This window comes from Rhipicephalus sanguineus, chromosome 1 (assembly GCF_013339695.2).
Source record: "Rhipicephalus sanguineus isolate Rsan-2018 chromosome 1, BIME_Rsan_1.4, whole genome shotgun sequence".
NCBI classification, from domain to species: Eukaryota; Metazoa; Arthropoda; class Arachnida; order Ixodida; family Ixodidae; genus Rhipicephalus; species Rhipicephalus sanguineus.
In genome coordinates this window covers 309,803,058-309,825,644 of record NC_051176.1, presented here as the reverse complement: position 1 = coordinate 309,825,644, position 22,587 = coordinate 309,803,058, and the positions used below count along the sequence as shown (strand labels likewise).

The 22,587-nt window shown below is 47.4% G+C and overlaps 1 protein-coding gene across 1 annotated transcript in view; it reads left to right on the top strand.

Annotated features, from left to right (window-relative positions):
- LOC119379427 (phosphatidylinositol 4-kinase type 2-beta) overlaps positions 1–21,467 on the top strand; it is a 212,051-nt gene extending 190,584 nt beyond the window's left edge. The window contains exon 9 of the mRNA XM_037648740.2: positions 19,195–21,467. Coding sequence (XP_037504668.1) covers positions 19,195–19,374 — 180 coding nt within the window. The 3' untranslated portion in view covers positions 19,375–21,467. The remainder of the gene's footprint in view (positions 1–19,194) is intronic.
- The last annotated feature ends 1,120 nt before the right edge of the window (positions 21,468–22,587 follow it).

The following is a 22,587-nucleotide window of genomic DNA, read 5'->3' as shown; positions in this document are numbered from 1 at the left end:
GGATTCTGACGCCGCATCATGCACGAGTGCAGAGGAGAGCAATGTGTCGATGAATTTTAAGCGCCGCTCGCGAAATCAACAAAGCAAAGCCAGAAGCGACAATGTCCTATGCGTGTCTAACGGTGAAGACGCTCGTGACCGACCTTCAGGTTTCGCGGCGAGCTCCTTACCGCACCTCGGCAAAGATCTAAACGCCTGGTTTCACTAAGTCAACTATTGGTTCAAAACCTTCAGCGTTCCTGAGGAGGTCGCCATACCGTCCATTATTTCGAGGCTCCCAACTAAGGACTTTACATGGATGCGTCACCACACAAAAGTGGCAGATATCCCTACTTGGCCTGATATGAAAGTACCGTTCAACCGACATTATAACATGGACTGCGATGTAACGGCTAAGCAGCGAATGTTCGGAGCAACGCAACGCGCTAGAGAGTCCTGTACAGACTTCGCATACCGCAAGTTGGACCTCATGGAACAATGCAATTATCCTGTAATACAACAAGAGAAGTGTCAAGCCCTAATGACTACGTTATCACCTAAAGCAAAGAAACATTTCTTCGACAAGACATTTAGGCAGCTAGACGACATGATAAGTTCCTTTCTGCGCTTCAACCAGATCAGAAATTCTGAGTAAAGTGTTCAGACTGTGGTTGTGCAAGAATGCGAGAGTCCGTCCGGAACGCAGTCTGCCAAACGCCGCATTGACTCGAAGTGTTCACCTCGAAAGCTTCTGCGCAATCGTCAGCACACAGATAGTATAGAGTCGAGCGGCTCCTCAGATGATCAAGCAGCACAAAGAAACACACCTAAAAAAGATGACACAAATGGGAGGCTGTCTTCGTTGCGGCATTAGACTCATTCCGGGACGCGTGTTTTTGAAAGATCCCAAGGAAACGCCCCGAGAATTCGTAAACTGTGCTTGAACTGCTCCAGAAGTGGTCATTTTGTCACGCAGTGTCATCTACCGCTAACTGCAGAATTTTTGAAGTCGCAGGAAGAATTTGAATCTTCCAGTCCAATACAGTGGGGAAACGGACAGCTGGTGACGCCAATACCCGCAAGCAGTCGCCAGTAATTGAGCAGGTGTCATGTGCCTCAGAAGCGGGTACTTTTTCCGTTCCTGTCACCATCAACGGACAAATAATTAAAGGCAACCTGGACTCTGGAGCTGTCAAAAGTTTGATTACGGTACCACTAGTTGACAAACTCAAACTAAGCATAAGGCCTTCGTCCCTACGTTTGGTAGGAGCTAGCGGCCATCACCTGCAAAATTTGGGTCAAGTCAGAGCTGTGGTAACAGTGGATGACCAAACACTGCAGCATGACTTTGTCATTGTTCCCCGGTTACCTCATGAAGGAGTCCTTCTAGGCGACGACTTCTTGCGGGCCTCAAGAGCCGTCATCGACTGGGGCTCGGAAAGCTTTGCTGTGTCTGTTCCTCGAAGGCTATGCAAGGTCTACCTGGTTAGGGAGCAAGCACTGCCAGCTTTATCTCGGAAGTTCGTTCCCGTGACGTGGCATCGTACAGCTGAAGACAAGGATCATGTAATGGTCATCACAGGGACAAAGCTCTTGTACGACCGCTGTTCAGTAATTGTGGAGCCCATGGTTGCAAATGCATGAGAAAATTCAGTCAAGGTTTTGATGACGAACTTTTCATCTCAGGCCGTCGTGCTTCCACATCAGATGACAATTGTCCTCATAGAAGAAGCAAGCGGAATTGAGGATATTGAGCTCTCTGCAGACGACTGCCAACAGATCCTACAAATTTCGTGCCAGCCTTCTCCTGAAGACCTTGATGCATCATCAGCTCGTACACTCGTCGACCCGCAGCATCGTTCAATCTCAATTGGCGATGTCAGCTTTAACATCGGAACAACGTTATCTTCCAGTGAGCTCCAGGTCGTCAAGGATTTGTTGGCGCAACATTCTGCTTGCTTTGCGTAGTCAAGGACGGATGTAGGCTCCTGCACAGTTGAATGACATTGCATTCCAACTGGAAACGCAAAGCCAATATCGCAACGTCCTCGCAGATTGTCACCAGCACAGCGTGATCTTGTCAAGAGTATGATCAGGGACCTCATTGATGCCAATATAGTGCGACCTTCTCGGAGTCCTTGGGCGTCACCACTGGTCCTTGTAACAAAGAAAGGCGGGACGACGCGCATGTGCGTCGATTATCGGCATCACAACGCGGTCACTGAGGACATCGTTTACCCTTTTCCGAGGATTGAAGATGCGCTGCAGGCACTCACCGGAAGCAAGTACTTCTCTGTTATGGACTTGGTGTCTGGATTTTATCAGATCGCCATGCATCCAGATGACATACAGAAGACTGCCGTCGTTATGCTATGGGGTCTTTACGAATTTCTTTGGATGCCATTTGGCCTTAAAGGTGCCCCATTTACTTGTCAGCAAGCCGTGGATACAATCATTGACGGTATTAAATACAACAATGCCCTTGTCTATATGGATGACTGGGTAGTCTTCAGTCAGACATTTGAAGAACATGTTTCGCACCTTGAAAACATCTTTACAAGGTTCGAAAAAGCAGTCTTGAAATTCAAGCCACAGAAGTGTTTCTTCTTTTGTACTGCCATCAATTATCTTGGGCACGTTGTTACAAAAGATAGTGTATCTCCTGACCCATCGAGACTGGCAGCTGTTTAGATGCTCCGGCCTCCTCGAAACGTCCAGGAACTACAGTCATTCATCGGGCTTACATCGTACTTCAGGAAGTTCATCCCAAATTACAGCATTATCGCCGCACCTCTTCGATCACTCCTAAAGAAGAATTCTACTTATTCTTAGGAAGAGGATCAGCGAGTTGCCTTTGAGACATTAAAGCACGTTTTGTGTCAGCCGCCTGTCCTCAAGCTGTTCTCCGAGAAGCCAGAATTTGGTGTCCAAGTACACACAGATGCATCTCGGCTCGGCCTGGGAGGTCTCCTGCTGCGGGAGGATGAAGAGCGACACTACCATCCTGTACTATACTTGAGTAGATCGCTCAAAGGCGCAGAGCTGAATTATTCTTCAGCGGAACTGGAGGCTCTTGCAGTGAAATGGGCATTAGAAGAGCTGCGACCATACCTGATAGGCCGAAAATTTCAAGTTGTCAGCGACCACCATGCACTTTGCTGGGTTTTACGTTACAAGGAAGGAAACCAACGTCTTCTTCGTTGGTCGCTGATTTTGCAGGAGTTTGATTTTGACGTCATCTATAAGTCAGGAATCCTGCACAGCGCACCGGATTGTCTTTCCAGGAACCCTCCCATTGTTGCTGACACAGGCCAAATTCTTGCAGTGTCATATCCCCCACTGCGATCCTGTGACAACGTGGGTGAGGAACAGCGTCAGGACGTATTTTGCGCTAAAGTCTTGGATCTACTCAGGGGTGCGCTGGGCACAAAGAAACAACAGAAACGGGCCCAAAAGAAGTTCGTTACGCACAATGAAGTGTTGTATAAAAGAGACCAAGGCCCAGTCTGCGATCGGTTTCTCCTCTGCCTTCCTTCCCAGCGGCAAGCTGAGGCACTTCAGGAAATGCATGAAGGCCGATACGGTGGCCACATGGGCATCAGGCGAACATTCAATGCCTTTAGGTGCAAGTATAAAGCCAGGTTCAGACTACAGTCGCATCTGTCACAAATGTCGTATCGCGTAACAGCCGCATCGTCCGTTTGCGTTGCTAACGACCTAGTATGTTCACATTGAGCTTTTCGGTAAGGTACGTTTTTTACGACGAGCCAATCACCGTTCTGAAAATGCATTGCGTCCTCGCTACAATTGTTGCAGCCTAGCAAGGTTCGCGTGTTTGGCCATGGCTGGGCTGGCTGCGCTACGGGTCATGGTTAAAGGCCACGGGCACGCAACGCAATAAACACCGGCAAACCAACTGCACAGACACGCTACTGCATGACTTGCAAGACGCGCATGAAGACGCGGAATCTGGGGAGCACGGAAGCCCCGTGAACAGAAAATGAAAACGAAAACTGCTTTGCCCATTGGTCGTACGTAACGGTCGCATCAGTAGTTGTCGTAAAAGTCACGGGCCCGCCAACATTTACGCCTCAAACTTTACGTACTTTACGCTAAATGCAACAACGTCTGCACAAGCTCATTACGTTGATTGCATTTACGGTCACGATCCTTACCGACGATCCGTACGTTGCGCACGTAGTCTGAACACTGCTTTACTGGACAAAGCTCTATGTGGATGCCAGACAGTACGTGCGTCACTGTGACCTTTGTCAGAGGATGAAGATGACATCGGTGCCTTACGGTCTACTACAGCCAATAGAAGTCCATGGCCCCTTCCACACAGTTGGGATGGACATAATAGGACCCTTCAAGACTTCAAGAGGTTACAAGTACATCATCGTAGCCATTGATTACCTCACAAAGTTCGTTGAGGCAAAAGCACTCAGGAACATAGAAGCTGCAACTGTCCAGAAGTTTGTTGAGCGACGGATCATCTTGAAGCACGGTTGCCCAGCCACGATTATCACAGACCGCAGTACTCAAATGATGGCGCGCTCTACTGAAGCCTACTTCAAGCATCGGGGCATCAGACATGCTGCCACCACTGCAAATCATCCCGCAGCAAACGTCTTGTGCGAAAGGGCCAATAAGACAATCAAGCAGATGATTGCCTTGACTACCACCGGGGGAGAAAAGTGGGTCGATGTTCTCCCATATGTTGTATTCTGTTGCAACACGGGGTACCAAGACACGGTTCGCCAAACTCCATTCTTCTTGGTGTATGGTAGGGATCCGGTGCTGCCGTTGGATGTTGTATACAGCCGCCGAGAGCTTGAAGAGCTCAAAGAAGAATCTAGCTATTTCGCGGTAGTGCGCGAACGACTGCAAAAAGCCAGGGAGCTCGCGGCCGCGCACATCCGACTGGCTCAAGAAAAACAGAAGGAGCACTTCGACAAGCACTACAAGGACGTTGTGTTTGAAAGAGGGCAACTGGTGCTCCTCAAGGCTCCACCATCCAGTGTGAAATCCACAAGATCGTACACTGGTCCTCACAAGATACTGAACAGACTGTCTCCCGTGAATTACGAGATTGAACTCGCAGACAACATGGGAACAACATAGTCCACGTAGAAAAGCTAAGACCCTATCTGAGCCCCATTGCTCACATGGAGCAACCTCATGCTTCCGACTAGAGTGTACATGTGTGCCGTGAAGTGTAAATAATCGTTAGTGTTTGTGTATACTTTTGCGTGCGTGAAAGTGGAAAGACTTTGATTGACTTTTGTAAATAGTTATAAATCGGACTGTTTAGGTTAGTTTAGTGATGTTTCACCAATCTGTTTTAGTGTTACGTGATGTGTTACGTCGGTACGACTAGTTTCAAAACCCGGGCATGTCACGAGCGATAGCAGAGGACGCTCGGTGTGTGTCTGGCGCTTTCGCACGAAGAAAACAAAAATCCGCGCCAAGCTCGCGTGCGCTCGGGCAGCTTCGAGGAATAAAGAAAAGGGTCAAGTAGTCCCTTCCTGGTGTTCGGTCGTCTTTCTTACGCCGCCTCGGAACCCATAGAAACTGGCGGCCACAACGGCACGTCACAGGGACGAATGTGCCCCACTTATTCTTCAGCAAAAGCTTCCTTCTCCGCTGCACGTCGCCATCAGCGCTATAATTTTCCGCTGCCATGAGTCAGAAACATTAAGCAAACCAAGGCAAAATATTTCACATGTTTACGATAGGTGGTATCAGTAATATGTTGAGTTTAAATTCGTTTTGTTCTGTCGAAATTTTTTAGATCTGTTGTTGCATTGCGTGCAAGATAGCTGAAGTTAGAGATTTATGGTATGTTTCTTCTCTGAATTTCAAGAGTAGTAGTTCTAGAATGAAACTATGGATTTTGTTTCAAATTTGGAGCAGTATATTGGCCAAAGACCGTGTCAAAGCGTACCTCAATGAAAAATGAAGCAGTTCCTTGCTAAGCCTAACTATGTAGCAGGCATTCATAAATGTTCTTTTTTTTTTTCAAGTTTGGTGGGCATTTTTGCATCACAAGACAACGCTCTATGACCCTGAAATCCCTGCAGTTTCTTCTTGTCCTTTTTTTTTTTGCCTCTACGGTAGCAGTGGCAATGGGACCAAAAGCTGTGGCTAGGACGTTCCTGAAATTGAAGCTCAAAAAAAAGAATGACGACATTGATGCTCTAGGCACTAGTCAGAAAGTGAAAGTGAACATGATTGTACAAGATCTAAGAGAAAAGCCACTACCTCAGACCTGGATAGAGTTCATGAATGCATTTGCAGCATTCAGTGCATTCGGTGGCACCGCATTGATGTGGCTTGCCTTGATTCACAGCCGCAATTTTTTATATGGGTGGAAATTCAGCCATAACTGAGGTGCTAGTCCTGATCTACAGCGACAGAAAAAACGGAAAGGAGCTGAAATGGTGTATGCGAAGAGATCAGGCAGAACAGTTGGCACAGCACAACAGGTGCAGGTGCACACTGAGTACCACAGCTGGAAATGAGTTGCGCCAGAATTTTTTTTCCCAGTTTCTGAAGTGCCCCTCTGTACCACTTGCTATGAGCCTTTTCATGCGAGAAATTTGACGAAAGGATTACAGCTTGGTGCGCTCATGAGACAATGTCCCACTTTTTCAAAGACACGTCATGGGTCAATGGCACACATACGTCCCATTTTTTTCTCGTAAATTAATGGCCATATTTTGGTGAAAATTGCTTCATACTGTTTCTAAGCACATTTAGATATTCCGCAGACATATTTTCTGTCATCATGTGAAAAATATAGATGTGAAAAAGATAGCTCCTTCTGCTGGCAATGCTAAGTACACTTCCATACGAGTCCAGAACGAGATCATCACAATCTATGGCACATCCTGAGAGTCGAAATAGTAGCCAAAGCTGACACAGTGTTTGCTTTTTTCCTCCTTGTGGACGAAACTGCAGATATTGCAGGAAGAGAGCAGATACCTATAGGCAGAATTTAGTTGGTACTGGTTCATAACTGAGGATACTTTTGGCACAAATCAAACAAGGTGTCATGAGTAAAGGGGCACGGGGCGCGCGCCGGACAGCGCAAGGCGTCGATGGTGTGCGGGGAATGGAAAAGTACCCGATGGTGTGCACCCCTGCCACGTCGACGCAAGCCATTGGCCGGAGAAAGGCGCGTGCCACGCGACCCGAGCTGAGGTGGGAGACCACAGAAGAAGTGTTGGGCATTGTTCGTTGGAGTCGTCGAGGAGCAAGGTGTTGCAAGCCAGTGTCGCACCCGCGACGAGAGCAGTAGGGCTTCGTTCTGGGGGCAGCGGCACGAGAGGCTCGGGAGGGTGGCCGTCGACCTTGGTGTCATCAAAGTGAGGCTCCCCGGGCTTGCAGCAGCCCCGTCACAGCAGTTCGCAGGACACCTACGGCACTCCCACAGCGCGGCAAGACGACGGCAACCCATGGACAATCACCAGAGAGCCACTTCGGCAGTACGACCCGGTGGCACCAAGGGGAGGCCAGGAGTTAGGCCTAACTGGACGAGACGACGTTCTCGAAGAAAGACCGAAGGGTCAGCAACGAGGACGACGAGCGAGGCGGCGGATCTCAGACGTCGAGGAGCAGCGTCGACGGGACTGAGCGTCGACTTGGACCACGAGCCGAGTCAGCAGACACCGCGAACCATAAGAACGCTCCATGGGTATCGCGAGTGACTGAGAGGCCATAGTGGCCAGACTTTCGTGCCATTAGAGTCGAGCCTAGTTAGAGGCGTTTGTTGTATTCTTTAGTAACGCTTGGCGTTTACGCATATGTTGCTTCCGATTGTAAATTTGTAGTGTGTTAACTTTTTGTTTGCAGTGGTGTGTTTTATAAAGGGTGTTTGTCGTGACGCCACGGTCTCCCGCCTCTCTCACTCTCCCAATTCTATTCCGCTTTGCAAGCGCTCCCGAGATACGTGACATAATAAGTGGCGAGCCTGTGCCAGGATTTTTCCAGCGTTGGGCCCAGTCACGTAGCGTCGGGGGTTGCAAGGATGGATATGGATTGGGACAAGATAGTGAGAGTCATTCGGGAGAGAAAGCTCAATGGAGAGCAGGGTCTCAGGTTCATTGAAGAAGAGTGGGAGAGTAAGAGAGAGGAGGGCAAAGCCGAACTTGAGGCAAGACGCGCCGATCTCGAGGCGAGACGCGCCGAACGCGAGGCAAGTCGCGCCGATCTCGAGGCAAGTCTCGCCGAACGCGAGGCAAAACGCGCCATTGCGCTAGAAGCGTATGCTCGGGAAAAGGAGGAACTAGAGCGCAAACTGCGACTGGCACAAGCCACAGGATACATTGGACAGAATGAGAGAAGGCCCATAGAGATTTCATTGGGAGAAGTCAATGCGCCTGATTATCAGAGTTTTGCCTCCGATCAGCAAAGGGGCAGTGAACACACTAGTAGTGCAAATGAGAATAGTCGGGTTAGGAATGAGCAGAAGACAAAGGGCCCAGGTGTTGCATATAGTGATGGTGTAGCAACGGTTAGTGAACTGCATGCCAGTGCTGAAGAGGGCACGGAGAAAGAGAACGCGATGCCTCCGGACAACGAAGAGGCAGAATACAGCTCGATGAGCATAGCTGAGGAAGCAAGAAGTAGTAAGCGTTTGCGAGTTGTGACAAAAGAGCGGAGTAGGAGGAATGGGATGCCTCAGACGCACGGTAGTACAAGCGTAAAGTTAAAGGAAGTGAAGACAGTTCTAAAAGCAAAGAAAACTGGTCGTAACTATCGGGACGCCATAAAGGTTGCTGAACTTGTCAAGGGCAGACGCGTAAAGCGAACTAAAAAGAATGCCCCCAAAACGCGCAGAGTAGAGTGTAAGAATTTGTATGCAAAGAGGTTGATGCTAGTAGCGAGAGCCAGGCATAAGGGGAGGACGCTGCCTGAGGAAGTTAGGTCGAAGAGGCGTCGGGTGAAAAGAAACAGAGGCATCAGCTTAAGTGAGCGTCCGAGACACTGGGCAGCGAATAGACGCCGGAAAAAACTGAAGAAGACACGAAACGTGAAAAAGCACAGGTTTAAGTGCGGGGAAGTAAACTGGTGGTTGCTATGGTGTTGAGAAGGATTCTGTGAAACATAAGTCCTGTGCAGTGAATAGGTTTTGAGAATATTAATGGATGACTTTTTTTTTTTTTTTGAGTAAAGCTTGAGAGTAAGTGAATGTGTGCATATTTTAGAACACTGAGTGATGTGTTTTGTGGGTAGTTATCTCTGTGAGGGTAGCCGTATAGTGTTAAGGACGATGAACTCTTGGACATCGTGAACGGTTCAGTGGAATGTTTGGTGACGTGTTCGCGAAAGTGCGTGGTGATGACCATGGTGCTGTGAAAGTAGATGGAACCATAAGAGAAGAGAATGCGAGTCAGAAGTTTAAGACCAACAGAAGAGTAGAGGGCCGCAACCCTGAAGAGAAGAAGCAGTTTTTTAAGAAAAAAACTCTTAAAAGGGGGCCCAATGTCATGAGTAAAGGGGCACGGGGCGCGCGCCGGACAGCGCAAGGCGTCGATGGTGTGCGGGGAATGGAAAAGTACCCGATGGTGTGCACCCCCGCCACGTTGACGCAAGCCATTGGCCGGAGAAAGGCGCGTGCCACGCGACCCGAGCTGAGGTGGGAGACCACAGAAGAAGTGTTGGACATTGTTCGTTGGAGTCGTCGAGGAGCAAGGTGTTGCAAGCCAGCGTCGCACCCGCGACGAGAGCAGTAGGGCCCTGTTCTGGGGGCAGCGGCACGAGAGGCTCGGGAGGGTGGCCGTCGACCTTGGTGTCATCCAAGTGAGGCTCCCCGGGCTTGCAGCAGCCCCATCACAGCAGTTCGCAGGGCACCTACGGCACTCCCACAGCGCGGCAAGACGACGGCAACCCACGGACAATCACCAGAGAGCCACTTCGGCAGTATGACCCGGTGGCACCAAGGGGAGGCCAGGAGTTAGGCCTAACTGGACGAGACGACGTTCTCGAAGAAAGACCGAAGGGTCAGCGACGAGGACGACGAGCGAGGCGGCGGATCTCAGACGTCGAGGAGCAGCGTCGACGGGACTGAGCGTCGACTTGGACCACGAGCCGAGTCAGCGGACACCGCGAACCGTAAGAACGCTCCATGGGTATCGCGAGTGACTGAGAGGCCATAGTGGCCAGACTTTCGGGCTAGAGGAGCCAGGCATAGCTCGAATGCTTTGCGATGTTTGTGAGGCTAGTTAGTGAGTGCGCATTATCTTTGCATTTCTGCTCTCGTTACCTTTTATTGTAAATTTTGAGTGCGTGTTAGTGTTTTGTTTGCCGTGGTGTGTTAGATAAAGTTTTGTTTGCAGTGCCACCACGGTGTCTCCCGACTCTTTCTCTCTCCCAACTCCATTCCGACATTGCAAGCGCTCCCGAGATACGTGACACAAGGATACATAACACAAAAGAACAGGACGGACGCCGAACTTCCAACTAATTTTATTTCACAGTGGAAAGATGATTTTATAGCACAAGCCAAACCACATGATGAGTGCGCGCGCATCACATTTTTCTTAACAACCAGGGAACCGCAACGTGCTGCTGAGAAAACCAATCTCTTTACCTTGAAGGGATAGTGAAGCCGTGCTGATGCAGGCGCCCCTTTGCCTGATGATGTTCAGCGCCCGTCCTGTTCTTTTGTGTTATGTGATTTGCGCCAAAAGTATCTTCAGTTATGAACCTATAGGCAGTTGCTTCAAGGAGAGAATGAAGGTTTACTTTTGAGACTACACGAGCACTCGTGTGTAGTTCTCTTCGTGTGTCTCGTCCTTTTGCGCTCAAATCTATTCCAGAATGATCCAACGCGCCCAGCAAAGCATTGCATTGCTGCTATGATCTGAAGTTTTTAACCGATGCCACGCTGATTCGCTTGGGCTTTGTTGGGCAGGGGTACGTTGGATGCCCTACAATGGCTGGAAAAGAAGCTGGAGTAAACAGAATGATACAGAAAGGGCTCCCAAAAGCACTATTCTTCCACTGCGCAAGTGAAAAATTTAATCACGTGATCAACGATTTCAGTAGGTCTCTGAAATTCTAAACACTATAGGAATCGTCAAACAAACCATAAACTTCTGTGCGAGCGTGCTCCGAAAGAAATTGGTGCCGAACATTCCTATGCTTTGTGAAACAAGGTGGTCTGCAATATGCGATCTTTAGCATTATGTGGCCATAGTTGAAGCACTCTAGGAGCGAATGTTAGCAGAATCGACCTCAAACGCTGCAACTAGGCAATGACCTCGCATCCTCTACTGTGCAACAAGCTTATCTTTCATAGCCTGTTTGCACATTGTAGCAAAGGGCAGCACATGGCTGGAACCAGTTACGCACTTTCTGCAAAGTGTGTCCATGGGCTTCCATTCTGTACATGACTACATCTGTGAGTTACAGAATAATTTTTGCGGGCATCGGAGTAACGCTGAAGAGCAGTTCTTTAACATCATGAAAATGTCAAGCGAAAACACCACCATGAAAATGCCAATCGCTTAAATTTGTTGAAATCTGTACCAAGACATATCTCTAGCCAAGCCCACCGAGACAACTACAGGATTCAGTTGCCGGGAGAATACTACCGCGTGGCAATATATGTGCCCTACTTGCACGCTCTCATTGCTTCTTTGGCTTGCCGCTTTTCTGATAGCAATGCATAGAGCTTCAAACTTCTCCTGCTGTATCCAGCAAAAAAATTGAGTATTTGAGTTGTGTTGCGTTCGCTGTCCTTTCTGAACAACTCCAAGACTTTTACTGCACCGAAAGCTTAAAGGGACCCTGCAACACTTTTCCATCTAATCATCGAATGGCTTCATTAAAGGAGTTTATTGTCTCATGAATTGACGGCCACCAAAATTTTAAGAATCCGTCAAGTATGAACGGAGTTACAGGGATCTGTTGCACGCTTTAAGTGCTTTCTCTCCTTTCGTACCAACGAGCGCGCTGAAAGCTACGCAGGCGGGGGATGATCAGTGCGCATCATGACCTTGAGCACCTTCTTTCCTTTTTTTTTTCGAACGCATGACTTATTTTCAATGTGATCGCAAGCCAGCATGCGGGCACGTCGCAGGAGCTGTGGTAACTATGCAGCTCACGATGTTCAAATCAGCCAATGACCATGGACTGGGTTTACGGCATTATTTGTTGAGAGAAGAGCAAGTGATTTATAGCGGACTTTAAAAATTCATTGTAAATTCCAGGCCGCGTGCTGCACTTTGTTTGGCTCACATGTTCTCAGGAGCCTCGACTACTGATCAGCGGCGTTTTCTGACCACGCTCAAAAAGTGTTGCAGGGCCCCTTTAAGGACGAGGGCATCTCCTGGTATGAAGTGTGGCTCAATAAAACCAGGGACTCCTCAGGAATAACTTACTCTGAACTTCTCCTTCAGGCCAAGACATTGTTGCAAAAGCCATTGAGGTAGCTCTGACCTCATCATTTATCACTGGCACTGTCGATCGCCCCTTCAGTGCAGTGAGAAGAGTGAAAACCTGGTTATGCTCAAGAATCACAAATGACACGTTGGATAGCTTTTGTATGACAAGTGTGCACCAAGATTGTGCAGTGAAACAAAAGAATGACTTCATTACCTGTGTCATCACGCAGTTTGCCCGCAAAAACCCTAGGCATCTGCAACTGCTATTCAAGGAAGACTGATTGATTGCAGAAGAATTGATGTCTGGGCAAGTTGGAATTGGTTATGCATCTTTGAAACGGGTGGTGCAAGAAACAAGGACAAAAGAAAAAGTACGACACACCACAGAGCGCCTTCTCACAAACAACTTTATCGGAAAGAACATTCGCTATTTAAATCTTCACCAAGTGTCACGTGCTCTCACATCATTGATAGCCGAAAGGAGACGGAAACATGTGCTCCTGTAAAGATTAGAAACTGTTAAAAAAAACGATTGAGGAAAGAAATTTCATCGTCATGCAGTGCTATTGAGGGCATGCTTTACACATAGCCCTTACCTTTTTCCTACAGTCATGTCTACATTGGGCAAACTGGTCGTTGCCTCAATGCAAGGGCATCCGCAGAACTTTTTTCAGGGGGGGGGGGGGGGGGGCAACTGCTGGGGGGGGGGGGGGGTATGGTAGGTTAGCACTAAAAAGGCACTATTTATGGTCTGAGTTACGCACATGCGAAAAAAAATCGAAACAACGAATCATTGGATTGGAAAATATATTGAATTTTGTTAATGAACAAATAACTAAGCGTAATGAGCAAAATGCGAAAACATAGCACCGCTCTCAACGTGGTAATTTTGGCGCAACGCTAGAAACATAAAAAAACATGGTTGAATGGTTGATCCCTCCGTCATAAGAATCGGATTAACACAAAAGTAAAGCGTGCCCTTACAGAAGTAACTGAATGTTTACTATACATTGATATAAGAGAGTTTGCACAATGTATATTGATGTCTGGCAGCTGTGGCACCGTTTAACGTGTATGCACCCACTTTGATGATTGGTGGTACATCTCCATCCCGACGACTAACGTCCATGTTGATAGATTAAACGAACCCTTGTGGTTGCTGTACTAGTTAACAGTGAAAGCGTAATCATAGAACGAGGTGTGATAACCAGAAGAGCGTCGCATATTGGACGCGGAACTTGGTCGCCATTCCGCGGCATGTTAAAATGTGATTGAATACCACGGCCGGACTAGAGGCAAACGAAAAGCGTGTGGTGCCGCCCCGGTAGCCCGGCCGCGATTTTTCTCGGGGCGAGCGCATGAGCGGGGAACGAGGTGTTACAGCCAGGTGACACAGGCGCGCGTCGCAGAGCTATTTTTGGTTTGGATTAGCGTGATGCTATGAGCTAGGCCGACGCTTTTACGACGCTTGGGCAAAGGTCACCACCTCGTGGTGTGTTAAGGCATTGACAAAATTGAACTTCTATTGAAAACGCGCCGAATGGGACGGACGTGTAACGCGTTGCAGGTGCTAATCGCGCGGTCCACAGTAATGACGAATTACTTTCTTTATCGCTCCCAGAGGGCAACACCACCCCGCCGACCGGGAGAGTGGTAGATATTAAAGGCGCGTTTGTAAAGCCGCTAGAGCCTGTGACCGTGGCGCAGTGGATAGCGTGCCCGGCAACTGTTGTTGCGTACAGAGCGGTCGTGGGTTCGATGCCCGTTGACAGAACATTTTTCTTTGCCATCTTATCGTGTATATTTTTTCGACGTCATTTCTGTGACGGAAATACGTCACTGTAATCTTGGTGGACCCCGGCATAAAACACTTTCATGTTAAAAAGACAGAGGAAAGAGTCAGAGGGGCACCAAACTACGAACTCTTTATTGCCGTCAAAGATTGGAAACCAAGAAAGCGTATACACATGCGCAGTGGCGTGAAACTGTGACGTCAGCATGTCAATACGTAAGCGGTCCTTTAAAAACGATCTCTCAGATTGGTACGATACAAATGATGTGCCACTCCACTGACGCAGGCGGACCCATTCCTTGAAATATGAAACACTTCTAAAAGTTATCTCGCCGTTTGGTCTCTGCTCTTGCCAACAATCTAATACCCCTGTCACACGGCCAACACCGATCTCCATTTATCTCCGTTCTGCATTGAACTACTTAATGGAGCTTAACCAGAATGGAGTTGTGGCCGTGCTACACGGCTCGGTGCAAGCTTTCGACGGTTGCCGCATGGGGCAGAAACAGCGCTGCTGCGCTCGTCAAAACGTCCAATTTTTTGCCGGTGCAGTCGCCTTTTTAAAGCAACAAAAACGTGTTTTTGTGTGTTGATGAAGTGCTCGGAATCACCATTGCTGTCACAGTGCTTGTGCGTGCGCCTCACACATGCAGAAACAAATATGGCGCGACGCTTCACAGCGGCGGCTTGGCGAGACGTTAGTGTGGAGAGTACAAGCGCTGATGTCCAAAAAAATACAACTGAAACTTACACTACGTGGCGTGAAATGCTATGCAAAAACATAGCATAGTTTTTAAAATTATAATTGAGCTCAGTAGGACGACTTTGCTAGTGCGGTTTTCAGCGTAGCAGTAGCTGGCTGGGAACGAGAGTACTCCATCGAGCCGAAATGGTCTTTACCGAACGCCCTCCACCAAAAGCTTCATTTAACTTCCTCAGCGAAATGGTGACCGTGTGACATGAACCCCATCTCCCTCGAGGAAAAGACGAGGGAGTTAAACGGAGTTCACGGGTGCCCGTGTGACAGGGGTATTAGCTTGCTCGAAACGTGGCGTACATGAGCATGCCTTAACATGCACCGGAAGATGCGCACCATCACTTTTACCAATACTATTGGCCAAAGAAAACTCCCATAGGATGAAGGCTTGATTGTGCTTTCAAGGGGGACGAATAAAGCTATTGATTTTCCTTTGCTCTGTGTTACTGGTCAGGCCTTAAACTGGGCCTAAACTTTAAGGTGGTGGTCACCTTTAATGATATTTGATTGGCTGATCTTCTGATGGCATTTTTGAATAACCGTCGCAACTGGCTTGTTAACAAACTTTTTTTTTTCTAACGCGAGCAAAATCTCGATAGCCAGTACAGTCTGTGCTGAAGCTCCATGCAAACCCTGTACCACGGCTGTACTTAGGCTCTAACCAAATGAAAAATGAGTACAGTAGGTACTGCAAAGTTTATCCTTTTTTGTAAATTAATTTCTGCTTCGGAATATATAAATATATCCTCCGTCGTCAGTGTCGTCACTTCCTACGAGTACTCATCATGTCGCCTTCATACACGCTGCAGTGTACTTCACGATTCTTTTATCAGGGGTTGGACACATTCCTAAAAAACTAACATCCACATGCAGTAGTATTTTATTTTGAAATGTTAGCGATGCGTATGACATTGCCGCAACATTAACTAAACATGTAAGCAACATAAATACATGACTCCCGAAAATGGTAAGGTGATTTAATTTGCATGAGCATGAAGGCCCGCTGTTGTGAAGGTATATTCAACGCCTTATAAGGACCAACAACAAGGGCAATACTTGAGCTCCACAACAAACCACAGCATGCAACTTGTACAAGCCCACAAGCTTGCTGAGTGACCGATATAAAAGCATTGTTTGGGAGCTTGGGTGGTGAGAGGTGCGACGCCATGGGATATTAACGAAGTGTAGCGGTAATGATTTCTTGCTAAATGTAGCCGTCAATTTTGTGAGAACTGAAGTTCTTGTGTCAGACTGCGTAAATCTCTTAGTTCAGGAAAAGAAAACATGAAACTTGTATCTCAGAATTATTCGCTGTCTTCAATAGCCATCCCAGGCACAAATATTTATTTTATCGTAACAGTTCCGGCTGGCAGTCCAGCCGTCTTCGGAGGATGTAATTGAAATGACATGGCCCAACCTGCTGCACCAGGGCCGCCCGCCCAGTTTGGGTGCCAAACGAGAATTTCAAAAAAAGAAAGAGAAAAGAAAGGAAGAAAGAGAGAAATAACCAAGGCAGCAACAGCGACAATTGCTTTGTTGGGGCATTCGTCAACAGCTGCAGAACGAGGGAAGGAAAGAACAGCGGTAGGAAAGACGGAGAGCCGCCGGAGGCGGGCGAGGTGGGCAGTTTGTCCCTGTCTTATCTTCGCAGGGTAGATAAAAAGGCGGCCTGAGCAGGCGACCAAGGAAAGGGGAAAAGAGAATTGTCGCTTCTACACATCACACGCAAGGTCCAAGTTCAGATGGTTCCGCGGTTAGCTCGCGGCGCCGGTCTATATACGACCCGCTCCAGCTTTGGGAAAACTTTGGCAACGATACAAGGCTAAAAGTACCCCCCCCCCCTCTCTTTCATATATATATCCCGAATTCCGGGGGGGGGGGGGGCAGATGCCCCCCCTTGCCCCCATCCCTTGCGGACGCCCATGCCTCAATGTAAGGTTGTCGGAACATGAGCGCTCATTGGATGGCAATGCGTACTCGCACGTTGCTCGACACTGTGCACAACACGGATGCACCCCCAACTTTCATGACACCATATGTATTTTCAGGCATAACAATCAAGCTACTAGAGAAATTGTTGAGGCTCATCACATTAACAAAAAAGGCAATCTCTGTGTAAGCATGGCCTCAATAGCACTGCAGGATGATGAAATTTCTTTCCTCAATCGTTTCATCACATAGTAAAAAAAAGTGTACATGTGATCATCGTTTTTGTAACCGTTTCTAATCTTTACAGGAGCACGTTTCCGTCTCCTTTCGGCTATCAATGATGTAAGAGCACGTGACACTTGGTGAAGGTTTAAATAGTGAATGTTCTTTCCGATAAAGTTGTTTGTGAGTTTGTGAGAAGGCGCTCTGTGGTGTATCCAGGCACGTAGCCAGGATTTTTTTTCGGGGGGGGGGCCCAAGGCCTAATTGTTCGAAAGAAAGTCTTTCCATGGCAAAAACAAAAAAAAAGTTGCCTGGTAATATAGAAGGCTGGAAAAATTTCGGGGGGGGGGGGGGGGGGGGGGGCCTTGCCTACGTGCCTGGGTGTGTCGTACTTTTTCTTTTGTCCTTGTTTTTTGTGTCGCCCATTTCAATGATTGTTTGCAGTTACATGTTCATGAACATATTGCGCTTTGTGCTGGCGATCAGTTCGCATGAGTAGAAAACCCTGCGCAGATCACTCTTTTTCACGAAGTGATGGTAACTTCTCGCATTTTCTATATTAAGTTTAATTATTTTTTCATAAATAAAATTCGATGCATCTTCTGCAAGCCCTAACCACTAATTTGCTATTTCTTCACGAGCGTAGTTTAGACTGCAAATAGTGCTCGTTTGGTGCTAGCCTACCCCCCCCCCCCCCCAACCTCACCCCCGGCCTTTGGATGCCCCTCACCCCCCCGCAAAAAGTCATGCGGACGCCCTTGAGCACAACCAGCACAAAACATTACACTCTTAGATAATGTCATTGGCAGCCACTAGCCAATAACCTTGAACATTGTCTCCCTTCGCTTTTGGTTCGCTATTCGGCCTCTTCACTCCGACACTACCCCATTGGCTATGGTGAGGCATGGAAGATGGGCATGTAAGGTTTTAAACGAGCATTGTGGACATATTTATGGTTGAGCCAATGATGTATTGGGATCATCAGGGCCAAGATCTTATATTACTTCTGAAAATTCTCACACAATTTTGTGAGGAATGGAATGACATGAGAGCAATTTTTCTGATATGCCAACACGACATTACAGTGACAATATGAGCACGAGGGAACCAGGCGAAAGCTGAATGTCCCTACAATATCTTTTGTAACAGGACTTTTGGCAAGACTAGGAGGTCACGAGGCAAACGCATGCACTCTTGACAAGCCCTGGCATTCAGGGCGATTGTTTTGCAAGCATAAGCACTAAGAGACTTGCGAGTATTCGGAAGTACAGCATCTAGAGGTAAAAAAAGGACCACAGCTGAAGAGCAAGTACAACACACGGTGCCACGCGAGGGACAGGATATATGCAAATGTGACATATGGTTGAATGCCATCCCACTCACTGTGGTCTCTGAGGGTAGCAAGCATATCGGTTAGTGTTATGTTGAGGCATTCCGCAAGGCCATTTGTCTGGAGGCAGTACACAGTGGTTACTTCTTATCACCTATAGCGCACAGAAGGGACAGGAACACACCCTTCTGTGCACTTTGGGTGTTAAGATGGAATGCCAACATGCACAAGCTCACATTCTTTCAAGTGGTTACTTCATGTACAGCAGAGCAAGGGGATGTCATTGATGACTTTTGACCAAAAATAGCATCTGCGATCAGTGAGAAGATGCCAAAGATCACTGTGCTGCAGTATAACATCCTTCAAAATGAAACCTGCAATGTCCATGGCACAGGAGGTGGGCAGGGCTTGTGTAATGGCGTGGCGTGTGGCATAATTAATCACAACAGCAATCCACTTGTTGCCGGCTTCTGACAGTCGAAAGGGGCCAAGTAGATGGAGCTCAACACGTACAATAGGTTCAGTAGGAAAGCCCAGCTGGAGGCCTGGAAGGGGGATTGCAGCTTTGGAACAATAGTTTCTGCTCTTCCTTTCTTTTGATTTTGTATGTTACTTTAAAACAAACAGGCATTTTTATGTGGTATCCTTGAAAGTTTAAGCTATGCAGCAGTCAGTCCTATTTTTTGTCATTGCAGATTGAGGAGACCTGGTGTTACTGTTCACAGGACCAAATACACTTCAGCGTTTCTACTTAAGGCACATGTCACCGTGAATTCTGTTGTCTTTGCAGATTTTGAATTTGAACCAGGCGTTAAAGGATGGCAAGTCTCCAGTACAGTTGGTCCAAATGCCCGCTGTCATTGTGGAGCGGAGCAGCCGACGACCAGGTGCTCGTGGTCGTATCAAGTCGCTGAATGACAACTTCATCCAGAGCTTCCAAAACAAGGCCCCTTTCTTCTCTTGGTGCTGACACCCTAGCCAGGGGCTGCTAAAAGCACATTTGGTTTATCCTTCTCCTCCTGGTGGCTTTTTGTATTTTTTTTTCTTTGGTGTAATTTTTAACAGAGAATAAAAAACAACATTGGAGCCATTGATGGGGGTGCAGCAGCTCAGTGTGTGCACTTTGTGGGTGCTCAACCCCCAGTGTCGTTTTCTGTGACAGTTGCTGCTTATTGCTAGTCACTTGCGAACAAGAGTCCAGTAGTGCATGCCTCTGAACGCTAAATTTATTTTTTACTGCAATTCGAAGCTGCCAGGAACGTATTTGAAAATGAGGTCTCCAACAATAATGTCTCAAACATGTGAATAAATATAGAAAGCTTGTGGCATAAGCAAGCAGTGGGTATGAACAGTGACTTTTCAAACTTTAAGGCAATTTTAGTACTTCAGTTCACTGCTACTGTGTGTGCTGAGATTTCTCTAAGGGGTCAAGGTATGGTGAAACATGCAATGCAAGTTGTGCGATGCCTGCTGTTTCAGTGATATCTTCCACATTACTTCTGGAGATATTTTGGTGACCCAGCAGTAGTCATTGGTGAATGCTCAATTATATTCATTAATTATTGTTTCAGTTACAGTAGGGCACATCTTGTTGTTGCAGAATTGAAGCTAGTCGGCATTAAGACGTGTCCATTTAGGAGTTAATGGAATGCCTTTGTAGTTCATCACTCGTATAAGATGCAGATATTTAAAAGCTAGACTGGTAGATGCAAATACGGCCTGGTTTGAGTTGCGTTTTTGCAACATGAGCCCTAAGGTAAGTGAATTAGTGAAGTACGTCATCGTCTCCACTGTACTTTATTGAAGAAACAACCTTAATTAGAATGGCTTGTATATTGAGAAAGTAAGATTCCAGGTCTATTTACCACTTGTATGATCCTGAATGCTTCAATGCCATAACCATGCTGTTGATGTTTCCTTTTTAGCTATTTGGTGTATATGCATTTGATATTTGCTATAAGTTATAGCCTCACACAGAAATTGTTATACTGTTCCATTACTCTAGAATATTTAGTGCCTCTTACTGCCTTGTTTTCTTTCCATTTTCACATTGCATTTTTTGGTCCACATTATGCAGTAAAACGTGGCATCATTGACTGGATTGTCTTGACTTTAAATTGCTGATATGCAGCGTAACCAGCCCACATTTGCAACAGCTTATTTTGGAGATGGCAAGGTGCACAAATAACCCCTTTTTAATTTTTCTGAAAAAAGGTAAGCAAAGATGCCAAGTGCCTTATTGAATTCTGTGTACCAAAAAATGCAAACCTCTTGCGATATGAGTGAATACATAACAGCTGCAAGCGTCATAAAGTTGTTCTAATGAAGGTGCTGGTCACTGTATGCCATCTGCGTAAGTTTCCATTCATTTTACATGGCATGTATGTGCATAACATACTGCACTAGAGCATGAATAGTAGCTTTCTCAACATGTGAGTGATGTCCTGTCAGAGCACACTGCTTTGTGAAGCCAAAGATCATATTTAAATGTGGTAGCTATTTTCGGGTGTGTGAGCTGCTGCATCCTCTGGGGCTGGGCTCAATGCACAACTGTGTGTGTCATGTGCATTCCAATGTAGCCGCAGCCTGTATGTTGACATAGCTTGCCTTCATTAGTACAACCTATTGCCAACAGTGGCGACATTTATGCATCATTGAGGGCAGTTGTAATGTGATAGAAACTGTCGAAAGAGTGCAGTTTGTGCTACATCAACACCTTGAGAAATGATGCGAGTGGTGAAAACTGTTGAAGAGCGCTGTGGTAGGTTTTAATGTGTATGTTTCCTATTTGCTGAATAACTCTGTTTTGGGGTGTGTTCTCGGGAAGGTGAAGCAGTGAGACAAAGGGGACTGGTGGCACTTCTCGGAATTATTGTAATCCTTCAGTTGCCAGTATGATGTATGTGCTGAAGCTAACTTGCAATTTGTTTTATTGCCAATTGTGGGGAGTGTGTTTCGGTGAATATTTGGAAGGGAACTACAGACAGCAGGTATTTAAGAAGTGTGCATTTTTTGGAAATGAACACATTGTTTTTATTTTGCTAAATAAATATAATGTTTGTTGTTTAATAAAATGTGGCGCCTGTAAAACTATTCAAACTTAACTTGCATGCACCATGAAATATAAAATTAGCTCGGTCAGTGGCAGTAGCCGAGACCACCACAAGTTTACACCATGACTCCAAGTGCAGAGTTAACGTAAGGCACACACTTGCACCAGAAACAAATTTGCCAAGAAACACTAGACAATGCTTCGTGTTACAGAAAACCTGCGCTGTTTCGAGTGAGAGAGGCGTGTCGCGGCAACTGCACGACAAAACTCGTCGGGAAGAGAGACGTCGGCAGGGGCGTAGCCAGAAATTTTTTTCGGGGGGGGTTCAACCATACTTTATGTATGTTCGTGCGTGCGTTTGTATGTGTGCGTGCCTATATACGCAAGCAAAACTGAAAAATTTCGGGGGGGGGGGGGTTTGAACCCCCCAACCCCCCCCTTGGCTACGCCCCTGGACGTCGGCCGCCCAGCAACGAAGGGAATCCGATCCTGGCTTGCGAGTGGCCAAAGCAGGAGCTCACGGGCCGTTTAGCGGCGTCATATCATCGCTGTATCGACAGCTAACATAGTACTTTGTAAAAAACGCACCCCAAAGCCAAGGAAAAGGCACCAGCTCCGCAGTTTCATCAGTCTTCGCGACGCCAAGTCAGTGAAGCTGTGCTAAATTTTACCCTTGAATGTTGCATTTGTGCGCTGTGACGTGCAGCTCATGCAGTTACTGCGTCATCGCAATGCCCACTGAATACGTTGTAATACCAAAGGAAACATGGCACTGCCGCAGAACCCAACGACGGTCGGAGTGCCGCCGCGGCCGCGTCTTCGTCGCCTAGGCAACCGCGACCGCCGCGCGCGGAGCAGCTCTGTGTACCAAGTGACTTTTTTAACGCGCGGCCGAAATCATAGAGTGCCCTAAAGGCACTGACTACGGTGACGGGGCCCGTCAGCGCAGTACTGTCGTAAAAGTGACGGGGCCCGTCACCGTAGTGTAAATTGTAATAGTGACGGGGCCCGTCATAACAGCGACGTGCTTATAGTGACGGGCCCCGTCGTCGTAAAGCGGTGATTACAGTGACGGGGCCTTGACGGGGCCCCTTTACCACTTTACCGTAGATTTTTGGTCGTTAGACGCCC